The sequence below is a fragment of the Oryx dammah genome, unplaced genomic scaffold (assembly GCF_014754425.2).
Source record: "Oryx dammah isolate SB20612 unplaced genomic scaffold, SCBI_Odam_1.1 HiC_scaffold_21, whole genome shotgun sequence".
NCBI lineage: Eukaryota > Metazoa > Chordata > Mammalia > Artiodactyla > Bovidae > Oryx > Oryx dammah.
The window spans coordinates 50,500,927-50,521,553 of record NW_024070205.1 but is presented as its reverse complement, the minus strand read 5'-3'; the positions used below and the strand labels follow the sequence as shown (position 1 = coordinate 50,521,553).

Below are 20,627 nucleotides of genomic sequence, written 5' to 3'. Positions count from 1 at the left end.
TGTGTGTGTGTGTGTGTGTCTGTGTGTGTGTGTGTGTGTCTGTGTGTGTGTGTGTGTGTGCTGACATGGAGGGAGAGGCCCCATGGGCCAGCCCGTGTGTGTGCGTGTGTGTTTGTGTTTGTGTTAGGAGGGTGCTGGGGGCCGGCCTGGGGAGACCTAGGGAGCCCTGGAGGGCCTTCCTCAGCATCTGGGGGTCAAGTGTGAGATGTGGAGTTAAAACTGCACTGCCAGTTTTGTGGCGCCCTGGGAGGGAAGCCCTTTGTGTCAGGCTCTCTGCTGGGCTCTATTCCACCGCCCTTAAAACGTGCTAAACCCTGACATTTCGTTATTGTTCCTGTTTTTACTGGGAGAACCAGTGATTTGCCAAGACCCACAACCAGGGGCTGGTGGGCTGGGTTGTACTCACTCTTGAGTGGGGGGAGGGGCCTCTTGGGGTTGGGGGGTGGGGGGGTCCCAGGTCTGGCAGCCCCGCCTGAGGGGCATCATAGTGGCTTTGCTCCCCGGCAGGGAAGAAGGCCGTGTTGGACTCCAGCCCCTTCCTGTCGGAGGCCAACGCGGAGCGCATCGTGCGCACGCTGTGCAAGGTGCGCGGGGCGGCGCTCAAGCTGGGCCAGATGCTGAGCATCCAGGGTGAGTGTGGCTGGTGGCGGGGAGGGGGGGCTAGCGGGGGGCGCGGGGCTAAGGGGGGGTGGGGGCAGAGAGAGGGCGTGTGTTTTGGCCCCACTGGGGATGAGCAGGGAGGGAGGTTTTCTGCTCACGGGCTTCTCTTGTTTGCGTCCTTGCTGTTAACCAACCTGGGATGTTTAAAAAACAATCTTAAATAAGAGCCCCCGGTTGTTTTTTGGCTTCTTCTGAGTGTCCTGGCATATCCAAAAGTCCTGGCATCTCAAAAATTGACGAGAGTCAGGCTGATGGTCCGAGGGTGCTGTGGGGGAGCTCACGGGCTGCAGTGGCGTGACATCGGGGCGTGGGGGGGTGTGGTCCAGGGAAGGAAGGCTGGGGAAGACGCTGTGGCTGAGCAGGAGGTGGGCTCGATGTAGCACTGAGAGTGGAGCTTGGGTTCAGGGGAGCCTCAGGGCCCCCCCCAAGGCGGAGCAGCTGAGAGGCTGGTGTCCTGAGTGGGAGCAAAGCCAGTTCCCCTCAATCAGGAGGAACCTGAGGCTGGGCCTGTGCCTCGGCTTCTCTGAACTGGGGCTCAGTGTGTGGAAGGGTGGAGCAGCACTGGGCCTCCTCTGAGGAGGCTGCACTGGGCAGGGTGATGGAGGTGGCCTGTGCACCCTCTTTCCGAGGGGTCAGCGCTCTGCTCTCTGCTCTGCTGCCTTCCAGACGATGCCTTCATCAACCCCCATCTGGCCAAGATCTTCGATCGGGTCAGACAGAGTGCAGACTTCATGCCACTGAAGCAGATGATGGTGAGGCCGGGGCTTCTTGGCTGGGGCACGGCAGCCCTGTGGGAGGGGATGGGGGGCTCCTCAGGGTGTCCCTGGCTGTGCTCACAGCCCCTCCCTGCCCTCTCTCTCCAGAAAACTCTCAACAACGACCTGGGCCCCAACTGGCGGGACAAGCTGGAGTACTTCGAGGAGCGGCCCTTCGCCGCCGCCTCCATCGGGCAGGTGCACCTGGCCCGCTTGAAGGGGGGCCGCGAGGTGGCCATGAAGATCCAGGTAGGCACCCAGGGTGTGTGCTCATGTCTTCAGGAGCTGCTCAGAGCAGAGCCGGGGCCTGTGGTGTGGGGGCCTCTGCACCCACATGCCCTGTGTGTCCCCGCGCCCAGGGCAGAGTGCGTGTCTCATCGCTTCTGTCCCTAGCACCAGATCAGAGCTCGGTGCAGAGAAGTATTTGCGGAGTGACTGGGAGGGTTAACAGCCTCCCAGCAAGCTTGGTTTGAGTGGGGTGGGGACGGGGGCAAGTGACGGTCTACCCGGGGGCCTGAGCTGGAGGGGTGGGGCGGCTGTTTCTGTATGGGCGTGGGGGTGCGGTAGGTGGAGTAGAATAGGTCACGGTGGGTCTGAGGGTTACAGCAGCATCGTGGGGTCTTGGCTCCGCCCTGGAGCTGTGGGGTCTGGGAGAGACACACTTGGGAAGCTGATGGGCGGCAGGAGGGTGGGCCCGCGGGGCCGTGCTCTGAGTGCCTGGTGCCCCTCTGCTCCCTGCAGTACCCTGGCGTGGCCCAGAGCATCAACAGTGACGTCAACAACCTCATGACTGTGCTGAACATGAGCAACATGCTTCCAGAAGGTCTGAGGCTGCTGCTGGGCAAGGGCAGGCGTCGGGGGTGGGGTGCTGACTCGGGGAGCCCCTGGCCACCCTGACACCCTCCTTCCCCGCCCAGGCCTGTTCCCCGAGCACCTGATCGACGTGCTGCGGCGGGAGCTGGCCCTTGAGTGCGACTACCAGCGGGAGGCCGCTTGCGCCCGCAGGTTCAGGTGCATCTCCAGCCTCGGGCCCTCGCCCACTGCTCCCACTGCGGGGACAGAAGAGGTGGAAGCCCCTCCAACTCCGAAGGGCAGGAGACCGTGGTTGGGGCCTGGAGTCGGAGCCCTGTCCCCCACCAGCTGGAGGCAGGGCCCTCGGCCTGGAGGGTTCCGCCCCTTGCTGTCCTGTGTGTTGTCTCCAGGGTGGGGGTGGGAGGATCAGGGTGAACAGGGTGTGATCTCTCGTCCCTGCCAGGGAGCTACTGAAGGACCACCCCTTCTTCTATGTGCCCGAGATCGTGGATGAGCTCTGCAGCCCCCACGTGCTGACCACAGAGCTGGTGTCTGGCTTCCCCCTGGACCAGGCCGAGGGGCTGAGCCAGGAGATCCGAAATGAGGTATGTCACTTGGTGACCCTGGTGTCCCCAGCACTTCCTGTGGGGGCAGGGACAAGAACGCTTCATCGTCTCCCCACCCGGCGATATACCTGGAATCAAAGTTGGCTGTGGGCGGGAGGTGGGATGGGGTGGGTGATGAGAGGAGAGCAGGGGTCAGGCTTCCAGGTCTGGGTCTAGGAGGGGCCAGGCGGCCTGGCGCGGTGTGACTGGACCCACCTGGCCCCCAGATCTGCTACAACATCCTGGTACTGTGCCTGCGGGAGCTGTTCGAATTCCACTTCATGCAGACAGACCCCAACTGGTCCAACTTCTTTTATGACCCTGAGCTGCACAAGGTGAGCACCCGGTGGGGCTCCCACAGGGACCCTGAGCTCCGCTGGACCAGGGCTCCACGATCCGGGGGTCTCAGCCCCCCGTTGCCCTGTCCCTCCACCCCACTGGGGCAAATCTTCCCTGGTATCACCCATCCTCAGGTGGCTCTTCTGGACTTCGGGGCAACTCGGGAATTTGACAGATCCTTCACCGACCTCTACATCCAGGTAGAGGAGGGTGGGGGGCTGGCCTTGGCCGGTGCTCTTCTGGGGCTTGGAGGGAGGGTGGACTCCTGTCCAGATGTCCCTGTCTGTCCCTGGTGTTTGGTGATAGTGGAGGAGGTCATAGCTGCCTCAGGCGCAGAGGAAAGTAAAAGTCACTCAGTCGTGTCTGACTTTGTGACGCCATGGACTGTAGCCCCCCCAGGTTCCTTTGTCCATAGGATTCTCTGGGCGAGAATACTAGAGTGGGTAGCCATGCCCTCCTCCAGGGGATCTTCCCAACTCAGGGACTGAACCCTGGTCTCCTGCACTGCAGGCAGATTCTTTACTGTCTGAGCCACCAGGGAAACCCAAGTAAAGGGTAAAAGTAGATGTGCTGGCATGTGGGGGGAGGGGCAGGTGCCAGCCCCTGGGCCCCCCAGGATCTCCTCTCTACATGCCACCCATGGTGCCTCTGTCCAGATCATCAGGGCTGCTGCTAACCAGGACAGGGAGGCTGTACTGAAGAAATCCATAGAGATGAAGTTCCTCACTGGCTACGAGGTCAAGGTGAGCTCGCTTGACTCTGGAGGTGCACCAGGCCTGCTGAGCCACATGCAGCCACCAGGCCAACTTTGTTGTTTGTGGGAAGGGTGGGACGTGGACTGCTCTTCCTGTGAAATCTGAAGGGTATCTCAAGTTTGTAAGTGGATGAAATCAGAGTTGGTAGGGCAGGTTGGGCAGGCCCTGCCCCAGCCGGTGGGCCGAGGTCCTCAGAATACCAGGGCTGGTCATGAAGCCCTTGTGTCCCACCCCAGCCCATGTCGAGATCCTAGTCATTGTGCTCATCGCGGGCGCTCGGGGCCTGGGTGAGCAGGTGGGATGGCAAAGCCCAGCCCCCACTTCCTGTGGCCTCACTGGGGAAGGGGTGAGGGGCGTGTTGGAAGAGATCTTAGTAGCCTCTTAAATGAAGGGGTGACCGTCTTGGTGTCCTGTCGCCAGATAGCAGCACTCTCCTCTCCCGACAGAGGGGAAGGGTTGTGGACCCCCGGTGGTCTTGGGTCTACTGCCTACAAGGAGTGCAGAGGCTCACCTCAGCTCAGGCCTGTGGCTCTTTTGGGATTGACAGGCATTTTATAAAACCTCAGATTTGAGTGCCCTCAGGCTGGGTCACACCTGGCATTCTGCCACAGACCTGCCAAGCTGCCTTTCTTCTTACCTGGAAGAAAGGTCACACATTAAGTGGTTTGAGTTCATGCCCTGGTTACCATGATTCAATCTGAGTGAAGCACTCACTACCGGCCCTGCCCTCAGGGAGCGCTCAGTCTAGCCCCTGGGGGGTTGTGTGGGAGGAGCCCTGGGCTTGAAGCCCGAGCCCTTCAGTCTCCCCTCCTTCTTCCTCCAGGCCATGGAAGATGCCCATTTGGATGCCATCCTCATCCTGGGGGAGGCCTTTGCCTCGGAGGAGCCCTTTGACTTTGGCACTCAGAGCACCACCGAGAAGATCCACAACCTGATCCCCATCATGCTGAAGCACCGGCTCGTCCCGCCGCCCGAGGAGACCTACTCCCTGCACAGGAAGATGGGCGGCTCCTTCCTCATCTGCTCTAAGCTGAAGGCCCGGTTCCCCTGCAAGGCCATGTTCGAGGAGGCCTATAGCAACTACTGCCGGAGGCAGGCCGAGCAGCAGTAGCAGGACCCTCCGTCCTTGGTCCTTGAGCCGCTGAAACTAGTAGGAAGCTGGTGGTGCCGCGCTGCATTTAAACTTCACCCGGTGGGAGAGGGTGGCCGGGCTGATGGGGGGACGCTGCTCGGAGCCTGTTGCCGATGCTTAGACATGGTTTTTTTGCTAAGTGGCTGTGGGGTGAGAGGAGCAAGGATGAAAATGCAGCCCCACTACGGTCTGTCAGAATCTGCTTATTGTTTAGTAATCCTCTGAAATGGCTCTCGATAAAAAGACAATTTTATTTCCTCTTCCTTTTTGTAACGGGTTTTTTGCTAATGTGAATGTTAACCAGAAGATAAGAGTTCTTCCTTTGAATCCCTGCCACCAAAAACAAAAACAAAACACCAAAACCAGAAAAGCCTTTTTGGATTTTATTGAGTGTGTAATATCAGGTTTGTGTGTGTGTGTGTGTTTCTAGAATGAGATTTGTATTTTCTGTCTTTTCCTCTCTGGCCTGGATCTAGAAATGCTGAGCTGAGCAGTGCCAACAAGTACTACTTTGCCAAGCCAGGCCCACCCACACCTGCTCTTTGGCTGGTTGCTAGAGGCTTTCTTGAGAACGGAGGTTTCCAGAGAATTGCCGCCTCCTACAAGGAAGACAGGAGCCACAGGAGAGAGGGCCACACGCGCTGTCCCTGGGCTCCAAGACTGGTGTGTGGGGGTCCTTCCTCCCGCCCCAGGCCCCTGGGTCTTGATGTGCACATATCACCTGCTTGGACCCAAGGGGTCATTTCAGGCTGTGTTAATATTCGTACAATTCTTGTAATTGTCTGTACTTGTTTCAATAAAAAAAAAACAAAACAAAACCTAGCATTCTGGCATTAATTCTTTCACTTGTAAAGGCTTCTGAGCTGATTGTGATGAGCCCTTTCTTGCCTCCAGATGCTTCTGCAAGGTTTGGCCCTGTTCCCACCACGAGGTTCTTGGTACCTGAACCCAGAAGGCTTAGCCCATATTCATCATCAGAGAAAGATGGCAGAGTTGAGTAGGAGCAGGAGACAAGTCTTGCAAAGCCGAGAGTATTTCTTCACTGGTCCTTTACAGATGTTTGCCAACCTCTGCACAGCTCCTGCCTCTAAAGCATGGTTTCAAACAGTGAACCAACAGGTAACAGACAGAAATGTCCATTACATGTGAAATGGAACGGGGGGGGGGGGCCTCAATAATTATTCAGCTGCAGCCAATTTACGATCTCCTTTGTTAAGACCACCCAGGCCTTCCTGAGCGTCCTCAGCTGTGACATTCTAACTCAAGCATAAGTTGTGGGCCGGCTCTGCTGCTTCTCTGCAGGTAGAAGATGGAAGAGCAAGCAGTCACCACGTTCAGTCGGCGGTGGCAGGGGTCAGGAAGCCTGGCTGGGGTGGGGTGGGCCTTGTGTGGTAGGCTCCCTGTGGCAAGCGCACACAGCAGGGCGGCCCACAGATGCGTTGGCAGAGCCTGGCCTTGCAGACTGGGCATCAGGGGAGTTCTGACCAGAGAGCGGAGAGAGAGTCAAACACTGTTCTCACCTGAGCTATGGGAGGAACTAAGAAGAGGCCCAGATTAACTCCCCATCCTTCCAGTGTAACGAGGAAGCTGGCTGCAGGAGGAGACAGGCAGAAATCGGGGTTCAGAGATGAAGAGTCAGTCACCTTTTCGCCATTCCTCAGACTTCTTAATCAGGGGAAAAAAGACAAAATACTCAGTTCTAACAGTTCTCTGTTTTATTGCAATACATCAGAATCTGGTTAATATTAAGTGATACCAACATAAAATATCGGCGAGGAGTCTTGTTACATTTTTGACTGTCCCACCTTAAATATTTCTGTGCAAAAGAATCCACACCATTGTTTGGTAGCAGAGAATCTCCTTATAAAGTTCCCTAAGACACTGAGGGGGTAAAACCAAACAAAATAGTGATCAGAGGCCAAAGCAGTTATCTTTTCCCCTTCCATACACACTTATTTGTCAGCATTATATTCTAAACAAAAAAATGATTACACCCAGGCCATGCAAAACTGTACAATAATATTACAATGAGAAAAAACCCTAAAAAATTTATAAAATAAATGATATTACACTATCAAATAAAAAGGCAGGTCATTTTGTTTTCATGAAATTTCAAGGCTGATTTGTTTTCATCAATTTCCCCCCATAAATGAAATGGTTTGTGTGTGTAACCGTCATCCCTGCGAAGGGAGAGGAGCGCCTGGCCTGCTGACCAGCGCTGAGACTCGAGGCAGAGCTCCAGCTGAAGCGAGGGCCCCTTAAGAGCAGGGCTCTGCAGAGGACGCTGGACTTGTCATAATGAAGTCATAACAGGGAAAGAGGTTTTTAAGATGGGCCCAATGAAATGCCGTGTGGCTTATCTAATGAATGCAGGTGCTGGGCCAGCGAGAGGAGGGGAGCGGGGGGCCTGGTCACTTCCCAACTGTGCCCAACAGACTGGGGCAGTGGTGAAGCCTGGCCACTGCTGAGAACGCTCCTCTGTCCAGAGAGTGGATGCTGAGCTTGACAGGGCTCCGCTGAGCTGGGAGACCACAGAGCTTGTGGACAAAAGGCCAGTAAACAGCCCTGTTCTGCCTGGCGGCGGCGGGGGGGGTGGGGGGTGTCAGGGTGTCTGCCCACCTCTACTCTGGCTTTTCTTTAACGATACCTGAGAGTCCATAGAAATGCAACTGGTCTTTCACAGAAGTAGATGTGGCCGCTGAGAAACAAAATGACGCAACTCTAACCATACGGAAGGCAGAGGGAGGCTGAGAACCAACTGGGGAATGACAGAATGCTGCTGTAAACAAAACAGGGATTTCAGATTCTTCCCTGAAGCTTGGGTACAAGCTCTGCTTGGAAAATTAAATAGATGGGCCCTTTTTAGTTGTGTTTCACAGCCTTAAAACTATGCTCCCTCAGAAAGAAGATTAAATCACTAAGTGTAGGTGTGTGTGCATGCACGTAAGGGATGAGTGTGCACACACATAACTAAAAAAGGTGCTTTAGCAATTATTTGATGAGGAGGAAGGCTGTTTTTGGCAAAAAGAAATATATATATATATGTGTGTGTGTGTGTATATGTATATATGTAATTTTATACACCCAAAGCACATAGCAAGATTAGAATTCAAGAGTAGACAACAAATTGGCTGAATATAGATAGCACCAAATATCAACACATCTAGACTATGCCAGAAATGCCTCTTATTTTTCCTTTCTACTGAGAAATAAGTTCCTGCTTCCACATATGTTTCTTTGAATGTCCTGCATGAAAACAAAGGACGAATTCAGACAGCAACATCACATCTGTTCCGTAATCTTTGTTACTGATCCATTTCAGTGATCATTATGGTTTTTGTTTCTCTAGAATCCATTCCCCATCTTCCCAAATCATTCTTTTCAAGAAGCTTCAGAAGGTAACTGCTTCATATTGGAGAATGGGGATAAACCCAGTTGAATGATCACCAGCTTGGGAAAATATCCCCCAGATTACCACCCGTGGCAGTGTTTCTTCCCCAAGGCTCCTCCTATTGGACATGAATCACATTTGGGACTGCTCTGTTGCTACTGCTAAGACCATTTTAGATTACTGGAGTATAATCTACTGGGTTAGTATTACACCTCCCAGTGAGTCCGAAAGCCAGGACAAGCCCTTATCTGCCCTGTTCGGGGGCTACAGGGTACGACTCACTATACTGGTGTCCAGACTTCAGATATGGTTGTTATTTTGATCCTAAAAACATCTGAAAGAAATAAGCACCTATAGGCAACAGAAACTTAGTTGTCAAAGCTATAAACGAATGGCTTAGTGTGGAGTCCAGTGAATCTCCGCTGGATCTGTCTCCGCTCAGAGGAGAAAAGGGGGGCAGGAAGAGGTGAGGGGAAAGGAAAGAAGAGGGTGGGAGGGTCTGAAGGGGACTAGGCCACAGACGCTCAGCAGTCAGCTGGCAGGTTCCCTCTCCTCCTGGGAAGTGCCAAACGTAAGGAGTGACTGGAGTCAGGGCAGTAACCAGACTCAACGTCTGACTCTTGAAATCTAAATGCACAAAAGTACTTCCACATAACACTTCTCTTCCAAAAGCAAAGGATTTAGAAGGTTAGAATTGTGCAGTCATTTATGCCCATCCCAAGTTAAACATAAATCAGCAAGCGCCAAGTTCAGGATGTTTAAGTGCCAAACCTGTTATTATTTTAAAATTCTCTACTGTAATATTTCACAATATAATGCCCACACAGGACCCTTTCTTCCCTCCCTGAACCTCAGTGAATTCCTCCTGAGAGTGGCATCCTCTGGGAATAGTCCGGTTCCCTGTGGCCTGCGGTGGGAAGTGGAATGGCTGTGGTGTGTGTGTGTGGGTGGGTGTGGGTGTGGAGGTGGTGCTGGGTGGGTAAGACGTCAGTGCTCACACACCAAGATCCGGACAAGCAATGGCAGGAATGCTCTTCCATTTCAGCTGAATTTTAAAGAAGACAGCAGAAAATCTGTTGGTACTTCTCAGGGAAATTTAGATAAAAAGTAAGAGAGAGGCAGATTCTCTGTATGACCGTCAGATATTTTTATTTCTATCTTTCTCTACTCATGTGCTTAACTGGTGAAATGACTCTGGAGAAATAAATTCCTAGTTCTGCACCTCTTTCCTTATGGCAATTAAAACAGCAGGAATCCAAATGGAAATGGGACTAACACAATATAGCTAGGAGGGAGGCAAAGCTTACCCGCTCAGGAAGGCCACACTGGGCTGACTTCCTGTGTGCGGCAGGGATGAGCTGTCCGCTTCCCGCTCCATGTGGGAAAGAGTATTTGGTTAAGGCTGTTCAAGTCCTTGCATTTGAGGTTTTACATTATTTGGTAATTAAACCCCTTTCCCAGGCTTATCTGAGGATGCTGACACCCCCCTCAAAACAGATCCCTCTCTGAAGAGAAGCTGGCTCAGCTGGGGACATAGGCCTCACTGCAAGGGCGCGGGAGGAGATCAGCCAAGGGAAAAAAGCACTCTGCTGAACCTTTTTATGGCCCTTTAGAAACTACGCCATTCCTTGTGTCCTTTCAGATGGAAGGGATCCAGAAGGTGACAAAACTGCGTTTCTACATTCATCTGCAGAAGATACCAAAATATAATAACAGATGAGAAGTGCGATTCAAATTCTACTGCTAGAAATAGAAATGTCTTTTGGATAGAAGTAAATCTGCCTTTTAATGATGCTGCTGAAGAGGCTTTAAATGTTATAAGTCTGGTTCCCAGTTTACACTCCAAACCGATGAAACCAAAGCCTCGGAGCATCTCCTAAAGCTTGCAGGTGCCCGCGTCCAGCATGAGAGACGCAGGTTCCCCTGCCCAGCGTGAGAGCTGGCGGTAAGGGGATGCTTGCTCCTCCCGCCCTCCCTCTTTACACTCAGTGCCAGGCCTTTCTACCGTTTCATGTTTTAGGTGGAAAACAGACAGGAAACAACACAGTTCTTTAAATTAAATGATCTCTCATATATGCATCCATTTTTTGTTGATTACAAGATGCTTCTTTTTACTATATACATTCAGTACTTAACCTCTACATTTGTGTATTTATTTAAACTCTGTTTTGTAGTAAAATATGCATCATTTTAGTGATAAGGGATTTACTGGCAACGATCAGGTCGACATTCACTGTGGTGCTGAAGGGGCTTGGCGCGCGCCTGGGACCCACTGGCAAGCCCCACGTGCTGTCTCAGGGCTACATGAGACTCTACTGTGAAAACGATGTCTGTCTAATCTTATTCTTATCGCTTACATGTGTGGAATCTGTCTACTTAAGCTACCTTTTAGGGGAAGGGTGAAATAGTCTGGAAAGCAACGCTAAGTGTATGAAATGAAATCAGTATTCATCTAAGCTGCTCAATGAAAGTCTGCCTTTATGGTTGTTGCTGTTAAGTCGAGGGGGGTGTGGATGAAAGTCCAGAGGCAGAATTCCTGAACCCCGCCTTGCTACTGCAGTTGGCCCTGGTGTTTTCAGGCAGCGGTTGGGGAAGAGATGACAGTGAGAGGAGGGGGGCAGTGGAGGGGAGCCCAGAGCGTCTGAGCACGGAGGCTGCTCATGGTCCCAGCTCCCGCTCACGGGTCCCAGCTCCCGCGGTCCGTGCTCTCCAGAGATAGGCTCTTGGTCTTTCGGGGCGACACCGGGCTGGGAGGACTGCTCAGATTGGAACTGTTGGAAGCCGTGGAATGCCGCGGAGAATCAGAGTCCTGGGAGGCCAGAGGAAGACATCAGGGAGCAGCAGAGGGTCAGGAGGGGCTCGGGCCACCATGGGTCCTCTCTAGCCACCCTGGCCAATGACTGGACATGACTTTTCTACAACCCGTTTGCCAATGCGGGAGACATAAGAGACTTGCGTTTGCTCCCCCTCCCTGGGGAAGATCCCCTGGAGGAGGGCACGGCAACCCCTCCAGTATCCTTCCCTGGAGAATCTCATGGACAGAGGACCCTGGCAGGGTATGGTCTATAGGGTCCCAGAGAGTTGGACACGACTGAAGGGACTTAGCACGCATGCATAACTTCTTTACTGTGGGTAGAAAGCACCTTTTCTGAGCTGAGTAAGAGGCACAGAACATAACAAACTCTCCTAGTCCTTTCTGCAGGTCTTTGGAAATGTAGGCTATTTCCATACGAAAGCTAGAAGTCTGAACATCCAGGGTAACTGCAGCTTGCAACCGAAGTGACTGGCTCTGCGGCCCCTGCTGGAGCGTGTGGCCGATCCCTGCTGCAGTCCAGGAGGCAGAACAGCTTCAAGAAATACATTCACCTGTCTGGCTCAGGACCTCTCCAGAACCCGTCCCCAGGCGGAGCTGCTCCCCACAGGCACTCACCTCTCCGTCATAGTCCCGCACTGGGGCGTCGCTTCCCTGGTCCATGCCTCCCGAGGACAGCGAGCCCTCCGATGGGGAGGGCATGGGCTGCCGCTTTGCACTGTAGCTGCCTCCAGAGAATTCTCTCTTTAACGCACTGCCATTCTGTGCAGATGACCCTACGGCACATGGGTCAGGTAAAACTTTACACATGTAGAAGGGGACGACCCTCTAGACGGCACACAGACAGCTGAGGTAGGGAACCCTCCTTCCTGCTTAAAGCAAACTGATGGACAGTGAGTCCGGCTACACTGAAGCCCACCCTGGAGCCCAGCCACCGGGGCTGCTGGATGAGTGGGCAGCACTTGCCAGGCCTCCAGGCTCTGCTCTCACTGGCCATGCCTGGGCTGCCCTGCTTGCTAGGTGATTCCTTAGAATCAATGCCTCAAGTCTCCACCCACGTGCTACTGTCTCAGTGAGTCTTTCCTGCTCCCTGGGGCTCCTATAGTACTTCTCATCACGTCTTCATAGCACCTGGACATTAGGTTGGAATTATGTGCCTGCCACTCTTTTAGTCGATGGTCCTTGCCTCTGGAGGCCCCTGACAAGAACGGGGCAAGGAGCAGATGTTCAAAGCACACATGTTGAACGTGAAGCCGAGGAGAACAGAGCTCAGAAAAATGAAGACCACGCCACCTGATGATGCAGAACTGTCACTTAGCTTCTAGAGAATTTTCATTAAAGACACAAAGGAACATAACAGAAGCATTTTCATTCCACAGGGCAAAACGCCCCAGATAAAAAAAACATGGTGTGTTTCTTTAAACTCACCCTCTGCTTTGATTTTAGAGTTGGGACACATCAAAGGAGGACTGGCAACCACCCAGAGGAGGAAAGGGGATGACCAGAAAATTCTCGGAAATATTGGGGTACTGTTAGCACCTATATATGTTCAACTCTTAGCACTCCCTAGTATTTTTTAGTTTTTAACCTAAACATGTTTTAATTCTGTTGAGCTTCAATATTAAGATTACCATTCAAGAAAGACTGAGATTGTGTTGAGGCTTTAGCACAACTACAAGGTATCGATGGTTTCGAGTTCCTGCTGGTTTAACAAATCCCTAAAATTGAGTTATGTTACATTCAGAATTCAATGAAATGTCAAGAGGTGACTGGTCAAAGGATATGTATTTAATGATCACCCACATTCAGATGTCTTCATAGACTGAACAGGAGCCTGCCTGCTGAAGCCCTGTCCTTGGTGATCTGACAGCTTCCTTCCGGTTCCTTTCCTGAGCCCCTCAAATGTGTCACCATAATCCACTTACTGCAGAAGTTACCAGTGCTGGGTGTACACTGCATATTACACCATGGAGCTTTAAAAATACCAGTGCCTGGGCCCCATCCCAGACCAACGAAAGCAGAATCCCCAACTTAACCTTTAAAAAGCCCTTCTGATGATGCTAGAATGCATCTCAGGTTGAGAACCACTGACTCAGCCTTACTCCCTAGGAGACCTGCTCCCTCCCAACACTCCATCCTGTTTCTAGAGGTGTCTGTCACTAGACATGTGGTGATTTTCATTTGTTGATGTGTTTCTTTGGATAGGTACTCTTTACTTTTTCATTGCCCATCTTCTCTGTCTTAGATCATAACCTAATTGAAGGCATAAATCATTTTTTTAAGATTTCTCTTCCAATTCCATGCCTAGTATAGTCCTCAATTTAACAAAAGCTGTAATATGAAGTTACTGTTTTAAAAATTTTGTCCTTCTGAATAAAAAACCCAAACCACCATAGAGTTCTGCTGCTCTGCTTACTAACCTGTGTGATCTAAAGCAAGTTATCTTGTTGGAGTTTCAGTTTTCTTCATTTGTAAATAAGAAAATGAATTCTACCTTATGGGGGTCTTGTGGGAACTGAGCTCTCAATACACAGAGAATAAAATGTCAGAAGGACGGTGTCTGATGGGGCTGCCTAGTGCTTAGTACGTTCTTCCTGGGCTCCTTTCCTCCATCCTAGTGATCATTTATAGAACCTCACCTCTGTGATTTACACTGTTTCTTTTTAAGTCTGGAAAAATTCCTTTCACAGAAAAATTACACTCAAACCACCCTAATCTTAAAAAACTGAGATGGGCTGTTTTGACTGAACAGCAAAGGGGACAATCTGAAGACTGTGGTCCTAGGCAGGGTCTCCTCCCCAGAGTTCTAGATGGTGATTTGGGAGGTTGGGCACTTCTCATCACAGTTTGTAGTATTACCTGTCTGTCTCCCAGATGGACTGTGACCTCTAGAGGGACCCCATGACGACTTTTGTAACAGCTGCACTTGCGCCTGCAAGGCGCTGCCCAGCCGGCTCTGAGACACTGGCAGCTGGAGACGCAGGAGCGCATGGCTGCTGCTTGGCTACGTGTGTGTCTCCTGCAGCCCAGGCTACTTACTTGCTGACAGGCCGCTGCTGGCGCTCATGGAGCGACCGGGTTCAGGGCGGGATTTGGTGATAGACGGAATACTGACCGAGCCACTGAACGCTGTCCGACTTTCCTGAGGCCGAGGGTTCTAAGATCAAAAGAGAAAGAAAAATTCTTCATCCAGAGAGAAACTGATTTTCGACAGAGAGGTCTATTTTTCACCCTAATCTCAAGAAATAAAGTTGTTTAGACTATAGTGATACAGAACACGAAACAGATTATATAATCCCTCCCACCCACGAAGGTGCTAAAGCCCTAAGAGAAATAGACCTCAGGCCAATCAAACGTAAGTGCTTATTCTTATACTCACCGAGATACTTCTCAGGAAATAAGAACTTTTTGTTGTTGTGAGAATAGTAAGTGAAAGTTATATGGTTAGAAGTGACAGTGAGACGTAGAATTACATGGACATCTGCAGACAACTGAAGCAAAGCTTTTACTATGTCTGACATTTTTACTTCCTTAGGAAAACTCAAAAGCTGACTAAGGCTGTTGAGAAGAGAGTCGCCTAAAAGCATGCTCTTCTCACGTACTCCTTCTACTATTCTGATACCAAAAGGGCCACTTGCACGTTCCCGTTTTGGCCACCAGGCAGCCTCCCCGCCTCACAGACAAAGCAGTGTGAGTCTTAACAATGGCATCTGTGACCATCTCCGCCTGGGTGAGGCGGCTTAACTTGGGAACGCCGGGGGGAAAAGTTCTCCATCTAATACTGAATGATTCTGGGGCCCAATGCACGAGAATGAGCCACGGAATGCTTTGAAAGGTACAGACACCTAGACAGGTGGGGTGTGGGTCCAGCCTTCTGAATGGCTCCTCCACGGCCCCAAACTTTTCAGACCAGAAGGGGTGTCGGGGCTGGCTGGTGCCTGAGAGAAGGTTACGACAACACAATTAACGCAGGGCCCAAGCCAGCAATCAGGAAAACATGCGCTAATATACCTCTCGAAAAACTCCAACTCATACAGTTTAAAGAATCACACACATTGAAAGTTGGCAGGCAGGCTGCCTTCAAATACCACCACTGCCATTTTGGTTCATATATCAAATTTGCAAAGTCCATGTAATTCTTATTTGTTATTTGTTTAAAGCAAATGTTTTACCTTTTTTATTTTTTTCTCTAACAAAATACAAAATTTAAAATGGAAACAGTCAGTGCTAGCATTTCAACATCCACTCACGGGAGCCACCCTGTGAGGTGCCAGTGACGTGCGTACAGTGCAGCAGAGGAAAGCTCCAGACAGACAGGGGTCTCAGTTGAAACCTTTCCACTTTTATTGGTTTTGCTATGAACCTTAAGGTACTTTGGGTTGTCCTTTTCTATAAAACAAACCTACTCTAGAAAAAATGGCAAAAATGAAGGCCTATAAAAATACCAGTGGTTTATGTAACACTGAATATTGAAGTAATCAAAGAATGACACACAGAAGATGTGCTCTGGAAAAATTTTTAAAAAACCGCAAATCCAACAGTTTTATCATTCATCCAGCTGAAGTTCAACTTCATTATAAAGTAACATGAAACTTAATCTGATGGTCCTCTCACAAAGATGCTTAAGATTAGGGTAAAATGTCCACTAATAGTAGTGTTGCTCTTTATAGATGACTTAAATAACATTTCTACCATCTTTTCTATCAAAAATTCTTGACTGATTAGTTTATACAACCTCCTCTAGAATCCACTCACTGTAATCTGTTACCAAGCAAACAAACTAAGGCTTAGTTTATCATAAGTAATCTTATGTCATCAAATAAGACACGTAAATAACATTACAGTTTAATGTCAGTGACAATGACATTTAAAACATATTTTAGGATAATTTTATAATACAAGCAAAAATAGAAAAATAAACTCCCCCTACACATAGTTTTCTTTTTGGAAAATGACTAAATATACAAATAAAAAAATGGATAATGTTTTTTTTCTAAGTCACAGGAAATGGGTTTGCATGATGTAATCCAAATATTATCTGCAAGACAAACTTGAGAAAATGCCCCCTTGAAGTCAGTACATGTTTCTTGATGGAAATAAGGATATTCAGCTTGAATCACTGCCAGCTCTCTGTCCCACTGCAGAGCTGCTGGTTACAAGGATGCGAGGCTGCACGGACCCAGGCCACGGTCCCCCAGAATGCAGCATACTCTGCTTTTCTGTCGTGTTGATTTACTTCTCTTATTTTCGATCCTGACTAGCATTAAAAGTGCATCAGCAACTCAAATATTAATAACACTACCTTCTTTTGGCAATTTTTCCTGTTATTCACTGATACTACTATACTTTATATTTTTAAGAATTGTGACCTCTTTGGAAGGGGGTTTATTGTAGATAAAAGGCCTCTAGACAGGCCTAATACAGACTTCACTAAATATTAAAAATTTCTCTGAACTGTACTGGTTAATGAGCTAATGAGCTATAAAGAATTCAGAAATTCTAGGACCTGTTTTTTTGTTTGTTTTAACAGAATAAAGACTTACTCGGGGGCTATGTCTTATGGTATCTGTAATGAAATATATCATGATGGGATTATCTTATATTAAACATAGAAAAACCTCCAAAACTGTTTTAGAAATAAAACTGAAATCTTTCCTAGTCCTTATCTTTTTCCTCAAAAGAAGAAACAAAATAGAACTTGAAGAGAGAAGAGGAGGAAGAAGAAGGATAGAAGTCTGGCAGCAGAGAAACAGGCCAAAGGAAAACGTACACAGAATGTACCCCATTGGCAGTGTTACTTATTGAAGCCAGGCATAGATCCGCACATGGTTAGTACAAGTTAACACCTAACTCAGCTTTCATACCCTCAGAGTCATAAAGCTTGGTGTACCGGGGACAGAGCGTAGAGACGGGGAATATTCAGGGTTTATGGAATCAGGAGAGAGAAATTTTTCAGCAGAATTAACAGTCATGTGATAGATGTGCTCAAAGTTGATCGGAGAGGAGATCAGACCGGAGTGATGATGAGGGGATGGATAAGGGAAACCCGGCTATCAAAACAACAGAAAGAAAAAAGGTAATGAGGTAATGAAAATGGATTCACCAGATATATGTGACATTTCAGACAACATGCATGTAGAAAACCATGAAGCATCTCATATCAATAACTGAATCCATCATGAAATACTTTTAGGCCTTAGAAAGTTAAATTTTGTAATCTTCTTGCCGGTTACTTGAAGAGTTGATTTGCAAAAAGTCATTTGCTTTGTAAGATTATTCTCTTTTATTGCTGTCATCAACATGAGCAGAAACTGGACTTTCAGAAATACAAGTAGATTTTTGAAATTTAGTTCAGTGTTCTCCTTTGATTGTGATATAATCAAAACATGGCAAAAAAATCTAAACAAAAACATTAAGGATAGAAAAAGCAAGAAATAATTAAAGGACAAGTGAACTTATTAATACAACCAGCCTCTCACCAGAAGCGTTATGAAAGTGTTCCTTGAGAAACTGAAATCATCTATTGTATTTATAGACTTGACATGTATTTGCTTTTACTGATCTTATCTTCCTATAATGAGTAACTCTAGAATGTACTATATGCCTGGTGGTTCCTGCCTGCAATGCAGGAGACCTGGGTTCAATTCCTGGACCAGGAAGATCTCCTGGAGAAGGAAATGGCAACCCACTCCAGTATTCTTGCTTGGAAAATCTCATAGACGGAGGAGCCTCGTGGGCTACAGTCCATGGGGTCGCAAAGAGTTGGACACGATTGAGCGAGTAACTAAGTGAATGGAATGTACTAACTATCGGTTTACCTGTAAGTAGCTCAAGCTTATCTCCACTTAGATACCTGGAGAACATGTTGGTTTTTTAACAAGAGAACAACCTTTTCTTCAATGTTCAAGTGTAATTTTTAAAAATGAAATAATGTAACACTAAAGACATAGAACAAAGGTTTTGAAAACAAGGACTCTAGTTTTGCATCTAATATAATTTGTGGATATTTGGAGACATCACTTAGCACCCAGTCATCTTCTCTCATGGGAATTTTCAAAGTTCAGTTCTTAAGAACTATGTTTCAAGAAAACATCCTAAGATCACCTCATTAAAGACATAGATTGAATGACTTCCCAGAGAGATGCTGACTGATAGTCTCATGAGTTAAGATGAGGTTGCTTGGTTGAAAAAAATCTGATAAATTAGGGAAGCTTAAAAGAAAGGCTCCTATATAAGATATTATTTTAAATTTAGAGATGTATGTTAAATCAATACTTGCTAAGCTCTTTTCCAAAAGGAAAAACTATTCATGGGCATATAACTATGACTTTAAGAAGTAAAATCACTTCTTAAAAGTCTAAAAGATCACTGAGCTAGAAATTTTATTTATTAACAATTTTAGGAACAGGTGAAAGACTAGGAGAAGTTTTATGTGCTAAAAAAATTTTTTAGAGGTAAAATATTACTCTTTAATTCAGGTTGAGACAAATCTATTCTTTATTACCAGTATCCACTTATGAGAAAAGGTAGATGACAAAAAGGATTCCAGGAAACTACTACAGTATGTACTTGTAAGACACACATGCTATTTTATATTAATGGCTTATATTCTCTTGGTTCACTAAGCCACGCATGAAAGATTCACACTGATATAGGAGAGAAAATAAAAACTGACTCCCTACCCTTACTATCTTTTCCACACTCATGAGGCAAACAACCTGTTTCAGTATCATTTTGGTACAAAGGAAACAGAATAATCTTCCAAAGACATTCAATAAACTTTCTAAGCTTATAAGCATTTCACAGGAAGGCAATACTGATTTGAATAAGTTAAACATAAAAATGTCTGGGGTACATGCTCTTTGCACAAATGACAACCTAACTTTGGTATTTGAAAGTGCTTCTTATATATGTTAACATTAGATGAATTTAATTCATCTTTTTTTTTTGAATAGTTCATTAAATATAGAAAACTACAGTGGAAGGAATATACTAAAATCTGAGATTAAAATATCACAAGCTTTTCAATACATGTATACATATATATATACACACACAGATACAGACATGCATATTATTTTCTTTTCAGACATGCATATTATTGTGTTGTTTACCAATGTTTACTCCAAGATAAGCACAGTTCTGGTAAGACAGTATATCAAAAGATATTTGTTAAGTGATTAAATGAATGCTTATGAAAAGTCCCAGCTTTTATGTTCTTAGCTGGTAAAAGGAAGAAAGACAGGTGAAAATAAAGTGAGACTGTGAAAAACAGGAGTTCAGACACATAACACTTTTGCTACAATAAATACTCCATGTACAGGTGAACAGGTTTCAAAAATTTACACCAACTTCTTGTCCTGGAAATTCAAAAGTGTTTATATGATAAGAAAACATGAAATGAACATTAAAAACCAAATTGCACTGCTAGGGCAAAAAATCACTTCTGTTAATGACAAAAGAACCAGTGAGGCAGTCAATGGTTAACAAGATCAGTGACACAAATACTGAAAATCAAGAGGTCTAATGGGAATAAGTAACCAGCAGAGAAGGCCATGTGTCATGGAGTGAGATCAGGGATGAATCTCTGGGAAATGCTATCTGAACTTATTTTGTACAGTAATTAAGACTGGATCTTATTTTGAACAGCAACAACAAAAATAGAGATTTCCTTTACTTTAAGTGGTGGGAAGGTAAAGGGAGGAAAAGGAGGGATACTGTGATACAAAAATTATTACTATGTTTGAAATTTGACATGTTGCTTCTGTGTACATATTCAGGGTATAGAAAGACCAAATCTTATTGTGTATGAAGGTCTGAAAGAATTCTGAAACATTAGCAAACTAATTTTTCACCTGGTCAAGCATTTCACCTGGTCATTTATTTTATTAAATCCTGAAACTATTTCACCTTAAGGAACAAATTGCGGGACATAATAGAATTTACAGAAAAATTTTCCATAATTCTTTTTGCTATGTTGTTGGAATATAATGAGGGGAAAATATGAAGCAAGTGTGAAAGAAAGCTTAATTTTGAAAGGATAATACCCCTTAAACCTTTGTTCACTACTGAAATAATTTTGTGTTTGTTGATGTGTTGTTTTGCAACATATGGATGTATTTGAAATTTGTATTCCTCCTGGCGGGCTACAACCCACAGGGTTGCAAAGAGTCAAACACGACTGAACTGACTTGGCATGCATGCACACATCCCTCCAAAATGCTAACTATCTAGCAAGTGTTAAAAACTATTATTTAAATTTCAAAAAGTTTCATTAAGATAGTATATAACACTTGTTCTATCAAATGTAAGCTATACATATATTCACATTTCAACTGTTTATCATAATTAAAAATTTCTCTCTCCTAAGATACTTTGTATGTGAC

At 47.3% G+C, this 20,627-nt stretch overlaps 2 protein-coding genes across 17 annotated transcripts in view; one reads left to right on the top strand and one right to left on the bottom strand.

The window, feature by feature from the left end:
- The window catches only part of COQ8A (coenzyme Q8A), a 47,555-nt gene extending 41,701 nt beyond the window's left edge, over positions 1–5,854 (top strand). For all 3 annotated transcript variants that reach the window (XM_040263641.1, XM_040263640.1, XM_040263642.1), the window contains exons 6-15: positions 508–630; positions 1,327–1,412; positions 1,524–1,664; positions 2,157–2,238; positions 2,333–2,426; positions 2,671–2,812; positions 3,040–3,147; positions 3,286–3,351; positions 3,808–3,894; positions 4,730–5,854. In XM_040263641.1, coding sequence (XP_040119575.1) covers positions 508–630; positions 1,327–1,412; positions 1,524–1,664; positions 2,157–2,238; positions 2,333–2,426; positions 2,671–2,812; positions 3,040–3,147; positions 3,286–3,351; positions 3,808–3,894; positions 4,730–5,017 — 1,217 coding nt within the window. In that variant the 3' untranslated portion in view covers positions 5,018–5,854. The remainder of the gene's footprint in view (positions 1–507; positions 631–1,326; positions 1,413–1,523; positions 1,665–2,156; positions 2,239–2,332; positions 2,427–2,670; positions 2,813–3,039; positions 3,148–3,285; positions 3,352–3,807; positions 3,895–4,729) is intronic.
- An 877-nt stretch (positions 5,855–6,731) lies between these two features.
- The window catches only part of CDC42BPA (CDC42 binding protein kinase alpha), a 299,246-nt gene continuing 285,350 nt past the window's right edge, over positions 6,732–20,627 (bottom strand). For 9 of the 14 annotated variants that reach the window (XM_040263625.1, XM_040263627.1, XM_040263629.1 and 6 more), the window contains 4 exons: positions 17,106–17,291; positions 14,281–14,398; positions 11,860–12,017; positions 6,732–11,238 (listed from right to left, as the gene is read on the bottom strand). In XM_040263625.1, the coding sequence (XP_040119559.1) occupies positions 11,107–11,238; positions 11,860–12,017; positions 14,281–14,398; positions 17,106–17,291 (594 nt within the window). In that variant the 3' untranslated portion in view covers positions 6,732–11,106. The remainder of the gene's footprint in view (positions 11,239–11,859; positions 12,018–14,280; positions 14,399–17,105; positions 17,292–20,627) is intronic. The other 5 variants (XM_040263632.1, XM_040263636.1, XM_040263637.1 and 2 more) reach the window with 1 other exon arrangement.